Consider the following 18562-nt stretch of genomic DNA (forward strand, 5'->3'; position numbering starts at 1 on the left):
CCTCCCTGAGGGGGCCGTTTCCCGGCGCCCGCCATTTTCTCGAGGGCGGAGCTGCCCTCGGGGCGAGGGCGGTTGTCAGGGCTGAGGAGCAGCGTGAGGGAAAGCGGGTGGTGTTGGGGGGCCCTGGAGGTCCGAGCTGGGGAGGTAAATTTGTTTTAATTCCTGATTAGAGTTTGGTTGCGCTTTGCTCTGCCGCGTGGCAGGCGGCTGAGGAAGAGCCGAGCCTCTGTGGGGGCTCGGGTGGGAAGGGGCGTTGGGTCCCCTGCGGCCAGTGTGGGGCTGGGGCGTTAGGTTTGTAGGCGTGCAGTCATTTTATGCATCTTGTTATCGGGCAGGGAGGCCTCTGGAGAGGTCTCCTCGTTGTGAGCAGGCAGTCGGGGAACTCCTCTCTTCTTTCAGGCGCTACTTCAGGATCCCGAGTTCGTACCGAGGCGGGAATTTTATGTTTGAACTGAAGGCGCATGTGCGTCTCGGTGCTCCGCTTTCATGCGACTTCTTGGGGGAAAAGCCTTAGGAAGTTTATCTCCAGTGATTTAGAAGTATGTGGGGAAAGAAGGAGGCTTGACATCCCTCCTTTGGAAGTTTCTCTTTTCTAGGAAGACTAGAAACCTGCTATGAATGAACTTCAAAATCTGAATAGGCAGATCACTCCTATTAGGAGTAGTAGGTCTGTCTTTATGCAGGATCCAGACGTAAATATTTTACAGAATACTCTCAGAAAGTAGAAACTGGATGTATGGTAGGTCTTACAGATTTTCATAATTCAAACCGAAATATATTTTGAATGTGAGTAAGGAAATGTTACTGAGGACAGGACAGGATTTTGTTGGGAAACAAAATAGGGAAAAAGTTATTTGATTGTTTTTTTGTTTGTTTGTTTGTTTGTTTTGGTTTTAGTTTCAGATTTTTAAAACTATGTGTTGTTTTTTTTTGTGTGTGTGTTTTTTTTTTTGTATTAACTATTAATCTTGTCTTCCCTGTTAATTAGGTACCATGCAACATACCCTAAATTATGCCACGTGTTTTCATGCTTTATTTATAATTTTAACACATTTCGTGTGCTTGAGGCATAACAACAAAAACCCTCAACGTTACTACATAATGTTCTGAGAGCATAAAACTAAAACCAGGTTGTGTGACTGAAGAAGCGGATTACAGAAACATATCTGTTGAAAGTAGATCTTTCCTTGAGAATGTGATTTAAAAACAACCTGGAATACCTGCAGCAGAAACGGTACATTATTGAATAGCAACCTTGCTTTAAAACAATTCTAAACTTCAAAAAAAGCACCGTACAAAGACAGACTTTTTGTTCAGACTGAAGGTGTTGAATGTGAAAGATGCATAAATTTAATGTGGCCGTGTTCACGAGAAGCCACAAGGTGGCATAACTACTCGTGTCCTAAGCAGATCACAGAGTTCAACTAATCATGACTTCAAAGCTGTATGTTATTTGAGCGTGTAGTAGTTTCAAAATCAGGATGCAAGAAGTACAAAACATTCCAGATTTTATTTTTTATCTTCTAATATTGGAGGAAATGACAGAAAAGGAAATAAGCGTGAGGCAAACTTTGTATGGTAAGGCAATGTAGGTATAGATGGGTGTTGTGAGGGAAAAGCAACGTATGTGTTAAGAGTTGTTTATATAAAAGTGGCAAGGTATGAAAACCAGAATAAAAGGACTGTGAAGTAAAGGAAATCCAGTTATAGGTAGTGTGAGAACAGAGCTGCTTAAGTAAAGAAGAGATAAAGAAATATTCTTCCTAATGGGTGAGCTAGCATTCATTGTAAGTATCTTAGTGCCAGGCACACAGTACTGCAATTTAAAATAGTAAGAATAGGCATATTCGCACATTTCTGGAATCATACTTTTAGAATTGCTGAAATATTTGTTGAAAGGGAATTCTGGAGGTCATCTTCTCTTGCAGAGAGGGAAGTTCTACCAATATTAGATTAAGCCACTAAGAGTGTGTGCTGTCCAAATGTTGGAAACGGAGAAGGAAGATTCTGCAGCCTCTGTGGGCAACCAGTGCTGAAGTACCCACTGTCATTATTTCCTGATATTTAACTTCCTAAGCCACAACCTTGGCCATTAACCCTTGTAATATGATCTTGGACTAGCAAGGAGAGTTTGATTTTTGTCATTGTAAATATTCCTCTATCTACTATTATATGCAAGTTACTGTAATACGATCTTTTTAAAATGAATCCTACAGCCTCAAATCAGAAAATAATGGCCTTATGGGGTGTGGATTTTGTTTTCTTTTTAAATAAGTCTTGGTTTCTAGCTGTGTAAGGGAAATATGAGACTTGGAAGCATGTTACGTATTTTCGGCTTATTTTTATTTATGTTCAGCCTATTAGCAATTAAAATGTACAATCCAAAGAAGGTATTTAGTGATAAACCACCTGTGAAATGGAGTCACTGCATATTTGGAATGCACGATCGCAAATGCTCTTGACTTATAAAAGCAAAACTGATAATGTCTGGTTATTTATTTTCTGAACTTAATGTTCATACTATGTCATTTCATATTATATTTAAAAATATTTTATTTTGTTTAGTCTTCACAGCTAAAACGTTCACATTGACAACAAAGAAGGTGGAACAATGGGAGTGACTAATCTGTGGCAAATCCTTGAGCCTGTGAGACAACCTGTCAGCTTGAGCAGTCTTAAAGGAAAAACACTTGCTGTTGATTTAAGTTTGTGGGTTTGTGAAGCACAGACTGTTAAAAAGATGATTGGAGTAGTTACTAAGCCACATTTGAGGTATGGTATCCATAGAAATTATTGTAGCCCAAAGTTTTGGAGCTATATAATTTAGTTTTGGTACTTCTAAACTTAAGACTACTTACCTCCAAAATTTATATGACTGTGTTTGTTTTCTGTTATTACTTGTGCTATGTTCATAAAGGATTTGAAATGAAAGCATGGTCATACTGGTTGAACCCAACTTAGTGCTTAGGTGCAAACAGGAGAATTTCTTAGGCTCAGCATATCTTTTATTGAGGCCTTAACAGTAGGTAAGATTGAGATGGGTATAAGCAGAACTGTGCTGTGGTATAGCACTGTGCAATATGAAGATTATCAACTGGCAAGCACAAATCAATGTGCTAATTCCCATATATTTCTGAGTATGTGTGTTGGAAGGTACTGTGGACTGCCTGTTTATGACAGCAGTTTGGAGGCTGGTAGATTCAGAACATAATGGGAGTCAGGCATGCTTTAGCCTGATGTGGTATACGAATTGAAATTTTAGTTAAACATATTTAAGTGGGAGGTCTGAATCAATCTTCAGGCTTATGAGCAACATTCAGGAATGGTGTATATGTTTAATTTAAAGTAGCACATATAAGCAGCTATAACTTCAAAGCTTTCTGCAAATGATGCTGATAAAAATGAAATCATACATATATTTTTTCTAAATGACCAGTTAGCTGGTTAGCTCAAAAATATTGAGTTAGTAGCTGTTAGATGTTTCTGTGGCTTCTGTTGAACTCTGTTAATATGAAATATTAGCATCTTCTGAAAATCTTTTCTTAAAATATTATACTTAGGACCCCAGATTGATAACTGGGTAAAAGTTGAAGCTTAACATGAATTTTTCTCTATGATAAAAAGTCCTATGTGCAGTGAAATGCAAACATCAGTCTGGATCTCTTGTGTAGTTTTTCCAAAGCAAGACAAAGGAATGGACAGATTTCTACCAGGGGAAAAAAGATTTCATGCAGTTGGAGATCAAATTATTTTGCTAAGTATTCTACAGAAACTTTTTTTGTAATCAATTGATTTTCTTTTCATTTTTGAAAATAGAAATAGCCTCAAGAGATCAACTTATCCTCTTTTACCAATAACAAATATCAAAATTAAATCCAGAATAGTGGTCTTTCCTTGTAAATCGAAGAGAGATAAATGTTTGGTCACTTTCTTTGGAAGATTCATCCAGGAATTACTGGAAGAAGCATATGCCACCTGAGTACTCTGAATATCACTGTTTAGACCAAGTGGTTATTATTGCTTTTAAAACTGAAATTCTTCCCATCAGTGGTGCAGATTTGCACGTTAAATAAATTGGCATGGTAATGGTATCTATGTATCTAATATTAAAGCATTCATTTACTTCAGATGTGCAGGCATATCTGAAGTAAATTTTCAGGCTTAAAACAAAACAATGCGGATGTGTTTGAAAGCAGACTTAGGACTTTGAATATATTTTATTTAGGCTTCTCAACTTGTTTCTGTTTTTGTTCCGTAAAAAAAAATCTATCTTGTCCTTAGGTGATATTTTTTCAGGTGTTTTGTAAAGCTGTTACAAGTTGCTAGTAAAACTATGTCAAGGAAATAGATAAAATCTGTTGGCTTTGGGGTAAGGGAGTCATAGAAGATGGAGAGGAAGCTAAGGTTGTTCCTGGGGCAGACTGAGGGACATAACAAAAATATCTGAAGTAATCAGGATTCCCTAATTCTACTTATGGAACACATTACTTTATTGCAGAAACCTATTTTTTCGGTTCTCTTTCTTAACATCAATGGGAATTAAACTAGTGTTTGTCATGGAAGGAGAAGCCCCCAAGTTGAAAGCAAACACCATGAGTAAGAGGAATGAGATGCGCTATGGATCTTCCAAGAATTGTGGGTTTGCAAGAACAGGGAGATCTCATTTTAAATCCGTGTTAAAAGAGGTGAGTAATCAAGGGGTATGTTTCAGTATTTTTTAAATTTGATAGAAAGAAACCTTAAATAATTCAAAGACAAGAACTCAATAGTTTTCTATGCAACAAATGTCAGCAATATTATGAGTTAGAGGGAACAAACCCTTTTGTAATTGGGCGTTACAGCATATGTTAATTTATTATAGTAGGGGGGGAAATGTCAGAATATTTTTCTTGTTTGATATGTTCTTTGTGTTATGCTACAGTGAGCTGCTGTCATAATCAAGTGCTTATTACAGAAATTCCAGCTGTGTTCTCATGGCTTTGGTAGATTGAATGTATCAATTCATGTTTTATTCTTAAATTCTAAAACAATTATTTTTGTTCTAAAATTTGTAGGAAGTATATATTAGTATATTGAAGTATGTCTTAAACTGTTGTAGTCTTCGGCCAGCAATACTGTACTGTCATGCTTTATGTTTTTGAGTAGTCTGACAGTTTGAAAGATGTCTGTGCTAGCCCAGTGTTACTACTGAGTAGTAAGCAAACCATGTCGCTTTGTGAAGATAAACTCTTCTTTTGCTTTTAATTTGAAAACATCCTAAAAATACATTTAAAGCATACAGATTTCTGTGAAGGTGTTTATTCTGTACTTAGTGTATTGTTCTTAGTTGAGTACTTTTTTGACTGCTTTATAGGAAAAGTAGTTTACTGTTACAGTTTTTGTATTGATACAGTGTTTCATGGTCATTGCAACAGTAGCAGTTTTCAGAGTGGACATACATGCTTCCCTGAGAAAATTCATGCTAATAACTGGATCTAATTTAGCATTCAATCTTTTTTCTTTTGTATTCTTTCAGTGTCTGGAACTGTTAGAGTGTTTAGGTGTCCCTTGGGTTCAAGCAGCAGGGGAAGCAGAGGCAATGTGTGCTTACCTAAATGCAAAAGGCCACGTTGATGGGTGCATTACCAACGATGGAGATGTCTTCCTATACGGAGCTCAAACAGTTTATAGGAACTTTGCCATGAATGCTAAGGTATTGTACTTCATTAAGGCCAGAAGGAGATTTTGCTTGCTCTTTAGAGTTTTTCTCAAAGTAGAAATTAACAGGAGGGCCTTGAAACAATTACTTGGACACCACGCTTATCATCTGGTAGTTGAGGTTATTTAATATAGTCCTTTAAGACAGGAATGCTTTGTTGTATTCACTGCCTACCAGGATTTGAGAGCAAAACAATCAGATTGAAGAACACTTGCAGTACTGTCATCTGTGTTAATGCTGTCCTGTGATGTCTAATAAAGCTGAGTAGCAATTTTATATTTCCTTCCTCAACAGTAAAGAATTTATTTGAAATAGCTGATTCCAGTAAACTTACAATTAGGGCACATGGGAATGGTTAGCCTTTTGGTTGGTTCACACATTTACGTCTTACATGTTTATTTTATTCATTACAAGTATATTTACAGTTAATACTGTTAGTCTCGAATATGAATAGGACAGGGATTATTTGTCTGTATAACAATCAGTTGTTGTGACCTTTCCATTAAAAAAAAAATAATAAAAAAAATCTATTAATCAGTTTGTGATCCTGGTCTTGTTCAGAGTGCAGTTTTCTGTAACTGAAAAATGAAAATGAAAGATGATGTTGGGGTTGGAATTTTAAATCTTTATCTGAAAGACTTGCCAAGAAGGTACTCAAATAATAGGAAAAAAAATAGAACCAAAAAAAGCACTAGGAATGACTAGTGAATGACTAGGGAAAAAGTTGATGGAAAATGATTTGCTTTGATGGCACTGTATTTGGGGTCAAGACAGTCTAAATCTTTTTTCATTCAACTTTCTTATTCATTACCAAAAATGAAGGTGGACTTGATCTTTCAAGGGTATTTTATTACATATCTTAAGATACTACCTATCTGCCTATTGATATAAAAAGTAACTCTGTGTGGGTGTTTGCGGGTGTCCATTTGGGGCATCTGTTTCAGATAACAGGGTTCTGTTTGTTTTGTAGGGGCTTCCTATCTTTTTCTTCACGTTAATCATTATTTAATATTGTTGTGTTTGAGTCCTGTCCTTAAGGCTTCATGTGTTCCTTTTAGCTCATAGGTATAATGTTAGGTTACAGTTTGACTTCCTTTGTTCTTTTTCTTTTTTTTTTTTTTTAAATTCAAGTAGCGCGTTATAAGGTTTATATGGACTTAAAAACTGCAGTTCCTAAGATATACAGCCATTAGTACTCAATAAAGTTAGTTTTACTCTTCTACAGATAGCGAGCAATAGAGAAAACAACTCTTACTTTAGTTTCTTTGAACAGCTGATGCCCACACTTAAAACCTGAAAGTCCAGAACTGTAGTTATTGATCTGGTGCCCATGCATGATATTGTAATTTTAATTGCGGCTTTATATTTATTTTTTTCGCTGTTGGACTCTTCCGTGTGTTATAGGAAAGGCCTGTTGCCTGAAGACATGGGTGAATAGTGGTGGCTAAACAAAGTGAACGTGATTAAGGCTGTTCCTTCCTTGATGTTGTAGAAATAAAACATACAATAAATTTCTCTTGCAGGAACCATATCTTGACTGTTACACGATGTCCTCTATCAAGGAGAAGCTTGGTTGTGACAGAGAGTCTTTGATTGGGCTAGCTGTTCTTCTGGGTTGTGATTACCTTCCAAAGGTAAGCAATATAATTATTTTTTATTAGGTACTTACAGTTTATTGTTTTTCAAGACAGTGTATCAAGGGAGACTTGTGCATGCTGACAAAACTTTGTGCAATGCATGATTATTGAGATTCAGTTGAAGATGCTTAGTAACTATACATGTATATATGATTTTTGATGGCTTAAAGATAATCAAATTATTTAATAAACATTAATCTTTCTAAATCTATTTTATGTATTATATCAGACTGTAGTCTTCACCTCCATTATATGAAAGTTTCAACATTGTTGATAATGAGGAAACGTGAAAAGTGAGTGATTGCCAGGATACTTTGTACCCATTAGGATGTAAAGTACATTTTCAGTAGAGTAGCTGAGGAAAATGAAGAAAAAACATTTCTGTTTATTCTGTTTGGAATAGTTAGTAGTGATGGTTTTGAACTGTAGTTATTAGTAGCACCAGTTCTGGATGGAGCTTGGACATATTTGATAGAACTAAAAGGGGACTTTACATGATTTTCAAATAGTTGACACCTACTTTGTGAATTTGAGGTAATGAATGAAGTGAGAGGGATCTCGCTAGTTACTTTTTTCTTTTTCATGAAAGCTTTTGAATTTTATTTTTGTTGAGACTTTCACCAGAAGGTGTTGGAATGGCTATTTGAAATGGAAATTAAGTGGTATGAAACTTGATTTCTATACAGTTCATCATTCTGTGACCATAGGCAACGGTTGCTCCCATTCAGAACTGCAGTGGATGTCTAGTTACTCTTAAATCATAGTATATCAATTTGATAAAACTGTCCTTTTAAACAACAGACAGTATGCTGAATGACAGAACACATCGATCTAACCTTTTTTTTTCTTTTATTAAAGACAAGTCTGAGAGGGAGGCAGAAAGTAGTGGCTAATTGGTACTTACTGTAATGCAGTTAGCTCCTGGAATGCCAGGTTCTTGCATATGTCTTCTGGAGTCACACAATCAGCAATACGTGATAGGTCTTTTGAGTTGCTGCAACCTGGCAAAGCAACGAAAGATAGAAACTTCCAGGGAAAGCTGAACTACAGGAGTGCATTGTGGGTGTGACGACTGGCAGAAAAGATAAATGAGAAGACCACTCTGTAATTGCACTTGCTTTGTTGATTGCATATGTGTGATGCTTTCCTTGCAGAAGGCGAATACCTGTCTGCCTGAGTGGCTGCACAACCAATGACAACTTCCAATTGGTTTTGAAAATATGTTTATTTCATACAGTTGTATATATTCAGTTATTATATTTAAATAAAAACAAGCTACTAGTTTATTTGTAGTAGTGCTGTAGAAAGGACACTCATACTGTTTATATTAAGTGGTACTGATTCTTGATTTAAATCATTCAGGTTATTTTGAATCAATTGTCTGTCACTCTTCAGTATATCTAGGGTTTACTATGAAGTCCTAGATATCAGCCCATGAGCTAGCTTCTAAAAAATATTTGCTGTTCCCATGTATTACTTATAGGGCTAGTCTTGTAAAGGACATGCATACTACAGATATAATAACAGCAAAATCAATGCAAGATGTAATAGCAAAATCAAGCAAGTGATTGTTGAAGAGGAAAGGAGGGCTTCTTTCAGGTTTGGGTTTTTAATTATTTTTCAGAAAAATGCTCTTGCAATATTTTTTAAGTCATCTCTTGGAACATAAGTATTTAAGGGTAAAGCAGTTTCTTTGTCATAAAGCCACTCTCCTGTAAGTGACAGCTTTTTGGTAAACATTTTTCATCTGAGATTCCAGTCTTTTGAGTTTAAAATCCAAGACAGATTCATTCTTTGGTTTGTCTTTCCAAAAGTTCTGAAAAGTTTTATCTCTCTGGCAGTTAGCTGTCAAGAATGTTTCAAGTATTTCATATTGTAGTTTTGTTGCAGATGGTGTACAAAAAAAAAGAAAAACAAAAACAATTATAGAAAGTAAGTAGTGGAAAATGGATGATTTTATCTTTGCAACTACTGGGTGTCTGGTAGTACAGCTGTAATCTGTCACCTCTGACTACATAACTATGTCAAAAAATATTTTTGTCAGTGTAGCTCAATGTCTGTTAATGTTTTATCATTTCTGTTGATAAGATTGTGAAGGCAATTTATAAAAATCTGTATACTTATATGTCATTAAATGATGTTTAATATTTCTGTCTCTATAGGGCGTTCCAGGAGTTGGAAAAGAACAAGCTTTAAAGTTAATTGAGGCTTTGAGAGGTCAAAACTTACTGCAAAGGTAAATTGAAAATTTACCTTGATTTTATTCTAATACTTGCTGGTATGGGCTTCATCTCCAAGACAATGTTACTAATATTTCCCTCTTAATTTTTTTTTTGAGGGACAGGTTACTACATTCCTTACTTCATATTTGCTAAGCAAGCTTCTTCATTTTTTTAAAACACGAGCTGACTCCTAGCTTTTGAGTTAGCAGGTGTATGTTGGTGTTTTAGGAATGCAAGTCACAAGGACTGATGAAAGACTTGCTAATTTTTTTTTTTTTTAACTGGGTTGTGGATCAGGATGGGATACTAAATGCTTTCTTGGTTTTAATGTATATGTCAACACTAGAAATCCAACAACTATGTGCTCACAAAAAAAAAAGTCTATTTCATAAGTTAGAAAACTGCTTTTTAAGCAAATGCCTGAGAAGTATAAAGAGTGTTCTTTTTAGTGTTTTGTTTGAAGTACGAAAGCTTTTACAGTATTTTGTAATGATTTCAATATCATCCTTCTAGATTTGAGCAATGGAAAGAATTTCAGTATGATGATAATCCAACTGTGGTTGTTAAAAGGGTAATTCACTGTTCTGAGTGTCATCATCCAGGTCAGTGTAAAAAGCATTGAATTTAATTTTTACCTTAATCATTTGTTGTTTTTTATTCTGAGCATGAGGGGTTGTTTGTTGGTTGGATTTTTGTCAAAAAAAAAAAAAAAGATTAAAAACTACTTTTCTTGTCATTCAGCTTCTGGGCTGTATTCAGATTTTCAACGGTGTGTATCTATGTAAGTGCTTTTTTGAGGCTGGGGTTACTTTTCCCAAATGTGAAACCTTTTGATAGCAGATGGAATATTAACAGAATGTCCTTGTGTGATCCCAGGTACTTGCCTTTTTAACAATGTCAGTGAAGAAAATGTGCTACATGACAAGCAGCTTTTTTTTTTTTTTTCCCTGTCTGAGTTGGTCTTGCGTAAGGAGGGCTGAATCCATTAGTATTGTTGAGTTTTTAGCCCTTTCTTAAGAAGTTAGTCTTAGGGAACCTCATTTTGGTAGCACATTTGATTGTTGTACTCATTCAAAGCTATCACTTGGAGAAGAAAAAGCTTGTTTCAAATATCCATTGCTTAGCATGTTTGTGAAGGTGTCACAGACTACTTAGGTTTTTTTAGGTATTAAATTCTTCAGCATAAGGTGCAAAACTGCTTGTTAATTAATCTTGATTAAAAAAAAAAAGAAAAAATGTCTTGTATTTGTCAGTTCTTACTGTAAGTATATAGCTAATGCACTCGGATCTGCTATTATAGCTGAATATAGATCCTGTTCCTCTCAAATTCATATGTATTCAAAATTCTATATTTTTACTACTAATTTTGTATAATTGCAAGGCTTTGGAAGCCTTCTAATTGTGATTTGTATATCTGCTTCTGTAGGGTCTTACAAGGAACATGAGCGCAGTGGATGTAAACTCTGCGAAAGCACAAGATACTGCAAACCCAATGACTCCAAGTACTGCTGCCCTTGTGAATGGCATCAGTTAGAACAAGTGAAACAAGCAAATGCAGTGGAGGACAATATCAGAAAGTAGGAGTGTATTGAAAATAAACTACTTTTCCCTGTTTTCATGTGCAGGGTGAGAATTTAAGCTGTGCATTTTTCCTCTTTGTGCCCAGTTTCTAACACATTTGTTTTACCCGCAGAAAAGCTAATAGTTGTGAAGGCTTTCCATTCTCTGAGGTAACAAGCCTATTTAAAGAAATTTTTCTTTTAATCAATTAATTGAAATTTCAGTTTTCTTCCCTCTCTTAAATTGCCTTTTTTCTGTTTTTATCTCAAGGTTATCCAAGAATTTCTTGTAAACAAGAATAAATTAATCAAGATAATGGATTGCAAAAGGCCGAATTTATTGTCCTTTCAGGTACATAACGCTACTGGGTGTTTAGCTCTATGTGGCTTTTATTGTTTATGCATCTGTGATAACTTTGATCTTGATCAGTGATTTTACTGGAAATAAGAATTAAAGAATCTTGCTACAACTTTTTAATATACTACACCTTTTGAAAGTCTAAAATGACAACTTCAAAAAATTAATTGATTTTAAATATGTATGTAGAAAAGCAGAAGTAAGAGAACTTGAGGGAGGGTCACTTGCCATTCTATTTTTTCACTGTCCAGTGTTATTAAATTGAGTTGCAGAATGTTGCATCATCTGTAGTGTATAAAGTACTATGTGGCTATATGGCATAATGTTTCAGGGATGTTTAACTTTTTTTCCTCTCACCTTTCGTTAAGGTATTAACAGATACAGCTCTTGTTTTTACTCATACCTGTTACATCTTCATACTGTCACAGTGTGTATGTGACTTGCAGCAAGTCATGATTGCAGACTTTTTTCTTTAACTTTCTTTTTAGTGTTTTCTTAGCATTATCAAGATTAGCAGCTTCTGTATGTAACAGACAGAAGAGGCTTTAATTTTTAATGGTGCATGTGTTCCCAAAACCAGATAGCAGGCCGGTATTTAGCACAATACTGCCAATTTCCAAGTTTAGAGGCCCTTTAATTCAAAGTGCACAAAGCTCAAAAGGCTTACAGGCTGTTCTTTTGTCTAGAGAGTGAGGAATAAGGCTTCTGGGGTGAAGGTAGGAGGAGATGTTTGTATATACTTGCTGTTGGAGTTGTTTTCTAAGAATGATTTTTATTATGTATTTTTACTGCTGAAGGCAGATCTTTTATAATGTCTCATTTTCCTGAATTGGTATGTTAAGTTATATAAAACATGATAGACTACTGTTAAGCATCATGGTTTTGATGAAGGTCTGTATTCAACTTCCTCTCACGTGTAGAATCAGTAATTTTCACAGCTCCTTGCATAGCTGTCCTCTGTCTGATAAGGTGTTTAGTAACTGTCTTATTCCCGCTGTTGCAGCCACACAGCTGTTCCCTGGACCTGTTACTGACAGCAGAAGAATCTACCCAGATAAGGATAACTGCTCCCTCACTTGACAGTGAAATATTACTCAGCATTACCCAGATGTATAAAATGTTCAAAATACTTTAAATGTTCGGTCCTGTGTCCCTCCTACACAGCTGTCAAAATTTGATATCTAACAGAGTAAAAATGTTTTTAAAGTGTGTTTTTGTTTTACACTAACAGGTATTTGCTTCTGAGAAGATGGAATGGGCAAAGGATTATGCTTGTAAGAAACTGTTAGCACTGTTGACACTTTATGATATGAACCAGAGAAAATCTGGCTACATCAGTTCAAAACAACTGCAGGCAATACGGTAACTGGAGTTCTTGAACCTAATGTTTACCTCTGTTGCTTAAGGAAAATTCTCTTGTTTTTCTTCATTTTTATAAACATATAATGGTTTTCTTCCATCTGTTTTTCAAGCTATGTGCTTATTTTGATTAGATCTAAAAAATTTAGATCCATATGCCAATATGTGTGCTGTTGCTGCTGCGCAAAGTAACACAGCAGTTTCCCTCAGTTCTAATAGGGTCTGCTATGGTTAGTTTCTATTACCATCCTTATTTCCTTGGATCTACACTCAAAATTTAGCTTTAAAGGTTTGCTTCCCTGCTCAGATTATTAACAGAATTTTGATTGACTTCAGTGATTCAAGATACGAGCATGAACATCAAAATGAGCATCTGCAGATTTGGTTATGTGTCTAATTAATTCGCTGGCTTACAGTTAATTTCTGCTACCTGTTTTTCTCTAAACATTTTCTTTGAGGACAGCTGCCTTTATGATTATGGAAATGGCCAGGTATCCTGTCACTAAAAATGGGTACACAGGAAAAACAAGATAAACAAGTAACTACATCCCTCTGAATATTTTCCCAGCATCCAGGTTTCTGTTACTCAGGAGTTTTCTGAGCCAGGTTTAGAGAGCCATCAGCCCTCAAAGCATTTTCTTTTAAATGATCTAATCTTTTCTTAAGCCCTTTTCTTAAGTTTACTTAAACTTTCTGAATCTACAGTGTCTGTTGGCAAAAGGTTCCTGAACTTAACTTCATAGTCTTAAAGAAATTATTTGACATAGTATCAAACGACAGGCTTTTTTGCTATTCATTTTTTTTCCCCAAATTCTTACATTGCAGGAAGGGTTAGTAGTTGTTCCCTGTTTCTCAATGCCTTTCAAGACTTCATAGACCTTAATTTTAAGGAGAACAGTCAGAGTCAATATGGTAGTATCTTTTCTGGATTAATGAGTCACAGTCTGTCAGTAACAGCCTCTTCCTACAAAACCTGGATGTAGATAATATTTTTTAGAAAAAATCTCATGAAGTTCCTGTTCAGTTCACGTCTTAGATTCCTTCATGCTCTTTTGCAAAAAATATGCGTGATACTGTCTGTTCATTGAGAAATTTACTGTCTATGGCAACAGCCTTCTCCATGGCATAGCTGAAGATACCAACCTGGTGGTTGTAGAAATTTGTATTATGGTTGTATTTTACAAAATGGCATTTTTGATTTTTAGTTCTGCTACTCTAAGCAATATCAACTAAAAAAAAAAGTCAGTATTCAAAATCTAGACAGAGAACTTATACACAAAACTACCTTTTTTAAAAAGCTAAGTTTACTATTACAAAGATAATTTTTGCTCAGAAACATTTTAAATTAGAATACTCGAATATTTTAAAATAGCTTAAATTTTACATTTCCTGTTGAAACATAATCATTTATTATGTTCTCTGTTCTTACAGGATAGTCAAGACACGTGTTAAAAATGGGATTCCTTGTTTTGAAATTGAGTGGCAAAAACCAGGTTGGTGTGGTTTCCATGTACGTTATTGAACAATTCACAGGAAAAGAACAAAAGCATTCTTGAAAGGGGAAAATAGTTTGACATTTATGAGGAAACAATGTGTGGGTAAGATTGGAAATTGTGAAAGATGTAGAAAATGTGCATCACGTTTCAGATACCCTGAAACCAAAAGCAGTACTTAAAAAAAAAATAAAACAAAAGCAATCAAACAAAACAACCACCAGGTCAAAACTAAACACAAACTCAAACAAAAAACATCCTACCTACCTACCAAGAAAGCAAGAGGGTTTGTTTTCAAGGACTTTTTGTGGTACATGTTAATAAGACCTGTACTCTGTGTTTCATGTCTTGTTTCATTATATATCTGAAGCTGTGGCAGCTTACTAGCTAGAAACTTCCCTCTTGACAGACTTCTATTTTTAATGTGCCTGCATGACCCGGGCACCTGGCAGAAAGAAAGCAGTTACAGTGTAGCTAAATCTCAAACCTTGTGCTGTTTGGCTTTTTACATATCTTCCTTACACTGAAGTCTTTTGTTCTTTCTCTTTCTTATCCCATCCTTTGAAATACTCATGTATATATATGTCCAATATAAATTCATTGTTCTAGAACATTACATTGATGCAGAAGATGAGCCTGTGGAGTTGTTTGTAATCACAGTAGAAGAGGCATCTTTGTTTCAGGCTGCTTATCCAGATGTTGTTGCTCTTTACCAAATGGAAAAGTCAGAAGCTCTGGCAAAGAAACAGAGAAGTAAGTCCAAAAGTTTATATCTTATGAACTTACGGTTCTTGCCAGAATACCAGAATCAAAAGCAGCAAATATTTCTCCCAGTCTTGAGCAATATCATGTTTGATCTGCACCTCTTTTTTTTCAGACAGGAAAAACAAACCAAAAGAAAAAGAGTTATCAAATGTCTGTGATGAAGTTACTGATCTTCTGTCTCAAATGAATTTTAAATCTACAAGTGAAATTCTTACTGTGCAAGACCACACACCAGATACAAAAACTGCACCTGAATTTGAGATACACCAGAGTAACTCTGAATCAAAAGAGCCAGCAATAGCAGCAGCTTCATGTGTAACATGCCTTCAGATGCCAGTATCAGCAGTTGGGCTTTCTCTGACTGCATCACCTTGCTCGCACTCACAGGGTACGTTGGCTGACTCATCTGTATTACCAGCACAATTTACTAAAAGTTCAGAGAGATCATCTTCTTCCTCTGTAATAGCTGATCTACAATTGAGCAGTATTGATTGGGAAGGAACTTCCTTCAGTGCTTCACCAGCCCAGGGGTGCGATAGCTGTGATCCAGCATCTGACTTGACTGCATGCATAAAGCGCTCACAACCACTACCTCATGAAACAGGGAAAAACAGCTCAGAATATTCTGGGGCTTTGCAGTCTGATACAGACCATTCTGACAGTGCAGATGATTTTGTTTCAGATGGTGGTATGGCAGAACTTCAGAAGTTGTCTTTAAGTGAGCGTATATTTAGGAAGACTTCTATTCAGTCAAAGCCTTTGCTGTTAGAAGATGTAATGCAGCGAGAGCCTCTCAAAGGATTTAAGCACACAAAGGCAGCATTGAATCCTGATAAAGATTCTCTCTCTTCCTCATGCCCATTAAACAAACCAGTGCAAGAAACTAATACTATGCTATCAGAAACCTGTTCAAGGGAATATGGTGTACATATTTGTCAACATCAATGCAAAGAAGCTGACAGCCTGTATGAAATGATGCAGAAAGGCCACAATATAACATCTCTAGCCCCCTGTGGGCAAACAACAGAGCCATTGTATACTGTGTGTGAAATGCTTCCTCCATCTCAAAAGCCAGAAGATATGGTAACTGGCCATCACTTTACAAAAACTTGTACTCAAGTAAGTTGGAAAACTTCTTTTAAAAAGAGCGTGTGTCAGAACAGATGTTCCTCTAGTGAGGACAGTGATGATGGCAACACTAATAAAAATCTAGTTTATAAGAAACAAAAAAGGCAGCTGAACACCGGACAGTTTAAAAAATCTTTTGAAGAGAAAAGGGGTAACACTGTTAGTAGCAAAAGAACAAGCAGCGACTCAGCACTTATACTTAAACAGAGGAAGAAAAATACAGACTTTAAGAAATCTGGTAATAATTTGTCATTGCAAATATCTCCAGAACCTTCCTGTGTAGTGGAAATCGATTGTTCCAAAAGTCCAGAACAACTGACCACTTCCAGTCCTGTGCAGCAAGCTGAAAGTGATGTTCAGATTTATCCATGGGCAGACAGTCCCCTTCCCCTGTCTGAAAGACTAAAAGGAAGAATCAAAATCAATTAGGTCCTTCATGAAATAGATCATGATAACAATTAACTCTGAACCTTCAGCTCTTACAGAGGTCTTTCTCAAAATCTCTGCAGTGTGCTCTGTCAGTTCAAAGTGGACAAATTCATAATGAATAACAAGTGTACTGAAATACATCATATTGGTGCTAAAGTTTGAAACTAAAATGTTAGCAAAAGTATTAAATCACAACTTATAGGCAAATACCCATTATTCTAGACTTGATCATGTTCTGAACTTCGTATGTAAGCAGTATTCTGTAGTATACAAGGGAGCAAAAGATGTTATTTTTGAAATATGAAGTCTGTTTTTTCCCAGCTAAGTTGTGCTTCATGTACAGCTATTAGTCCTTCTGATTACAAAAATAGAGCTATTAAAACAGCGCCTGTGCTGCTGTTAGATATGCTTGATAAGACAAAGCAATAGAGCTTTTTACAACTGAAATTTTCCATTCTGCCCAACTAACTTAATTTTGCTACTTTTAAAATAGGCACTGGTTGTGTTGGTTATCTCTAAAGGATCAGATAGAGGCATGCAGCAGATGTACCTTGCAGCGTAGCTAAATTTATATCTGCCATGCCCTATAATAAACTGCTCTTTGAGTGTGTGCACCTTCCAAAGAATAGAAAAAGCCATCTAAGGATATTCTGTTTTTGTAGCTGTGACTTCTGCTATTTAAGTGAACGTCATGGCTGTTATAACCATATGCTTATAGACCGAGGCATTTTTTACTTACAAAAGATGTGAAATCCTATCTAACATTTGCTTCTAATTATATTGGGATGAAGATTAAATTACAGAAAATCAGAATCTAATAATGGCATTGCAGACTCTTAAAAATATCACGTACTGTAAATGTTTGTTCTTGAACTTGAATACACTGCATATTTGAAGGTGTTCTTCCTCCCTCTTTAATACACAAGCAATCTGGTTATAGACAAAAAGAAAAAAAATAGTCTTCAGCAGCTTATTAGAAATGTTTCCTTGCCTATATTTAAGCATTTGTAACTACTTTTTCTATGCACCAACCAGAAGGAAGATCACTCTTACTAACAAATAATGTTAATAATAGAAATCAACTTAGAATATCTATGCCTTAATGAAAATGTCAATTCTTTCCTTATAAAGGTCAAAGCTTTAGAAGTTAGGAATCTAAACTCCCAACTGTGGTTAAGGAGGAAATAGAAAATTTAATTAGCAAAAATAGTAGCTTCTTAACATTGCCTAAAGGTAGATAAAGTTGGTTTGGAGCAGGTTTTCCAAATTAGATATGCATTATGTAAATAAGAAAAAAAATCCAAAAATATTGGAAATGTTTTCAGTTTTGAAAATGGTCTCTTGTGGAGACTCACTCTGCAGCTGACATGAGAGGGCAGGTGAGAGAACAGAAATGCTATGAAGTGGCATAGCAGTCACCTGGGGCTCCCCTATCTAGTGATCAGTAGTGGACAGATCAAACTTTTTTTTTTTTTTGGGGGGGGGAAGAGGGAAAAAAATGTTGTTTATGTTTGATTCTCTTACTGCCCTGCTGCTGATTTTGAATACTGAAAGTTGGAATTGGTACCTTTATATTTTCATGAATAAAAATACCATCATCATACAGCTGTGCTTGCTTTTGTTCCCTCTCTATGTGTCCCAATCCCTTATTCTACTGGAGACATCAAAAATTTTTCACTTTAATGTGTGTGTGTGTGTGTGTTTGCTTTCCAAACCCGGCTATGATGGCTGCCTTAATAGATGATTTGCCAAATATACTGGGCCAGAATTACGATATGATGGAAATCAGAAATGAGATGGTTGTAAGGCACTGATAACTGGGGGGGGAGGGGGGGAGGACACTATGTTTTTATATGAATATAAATTAATATGGTTTTCTAAGTACAGTTCAAGCACAAAAAGCATGAAGACTTC

At 35.8% G+C, this 18562-nt stretch overlaps 1 protein-coding gene across 3 annotated transcripts; it reads left to right on the forward strand.

Annotated features, from left to right (window-relative positions):
• Window positions 1-6: 6 nt before the first annotated feature.
• GEN1 (GEN1 Holliday junction 5' flap endonuclease) lies at window positions 7-18072 on the forward strand. 3 transcript variants are annotated; one of them, XM_005015047.6, is made up of 14 exons: window positions 7-144; window positions 2566-2772; window positions 4499-4685; window positions 5516-5692; window positions 7222-7332; window positions 9498-9571; window positions 10071-10159; window positions 10984-11134; window positions 11251-11287; window positions 11388-11468; window positions 12706-12836; window positions 14265-14326; window positions 14936-15079; window positions 15204-18072. In XM_005015047.6, exons 2-14 carry the CDS (start codon window positions 2612-2614, stop codon window positions 16646-16648), a joined length of 2850 nt encoding a protein of 949 aa, XP_005015104.2. In that variant the 5' UTR covers window positions 7-144; window positions 2566-2611; the 3' UTR covers window positions 16649-18072. The 3 variants fall into 3 exon arrangements, with proteins under 3 accessions (XP_005015104.2, XP_071892564.1, XP_038032351.2); XM_072036463.1 differs by lacking the exon at window positions 7-144 and adding an exon at window positions 600-739 and having other exon boundaries at window positions 15204-16787; XM_038176423.2 differs by lacking the exon at window positions 7-144 and adding an exon at window positions 1212-1234 and having other exon boundaries at window positions 15204-16787.
• The last annotated feature ends 490 nt before the right edge of the window (window positions 18073-18562 follow it).

The sequence above is a fragment of the Anas platyrhynchos genome, chromosome 3, assembly GCF_047663525.1.
Source record: "Anas platyrhynchos isolate ZD024472 breed Pekin duck chromosome 3, IASCAAS_PekinDuck_T2T, whole genome shotgun sequence".
NCBI lineage: Eukaryota > Metazoa > Chordata > Aves > Anseriformes > Anatidae > Anas > Anas platyrhynchos.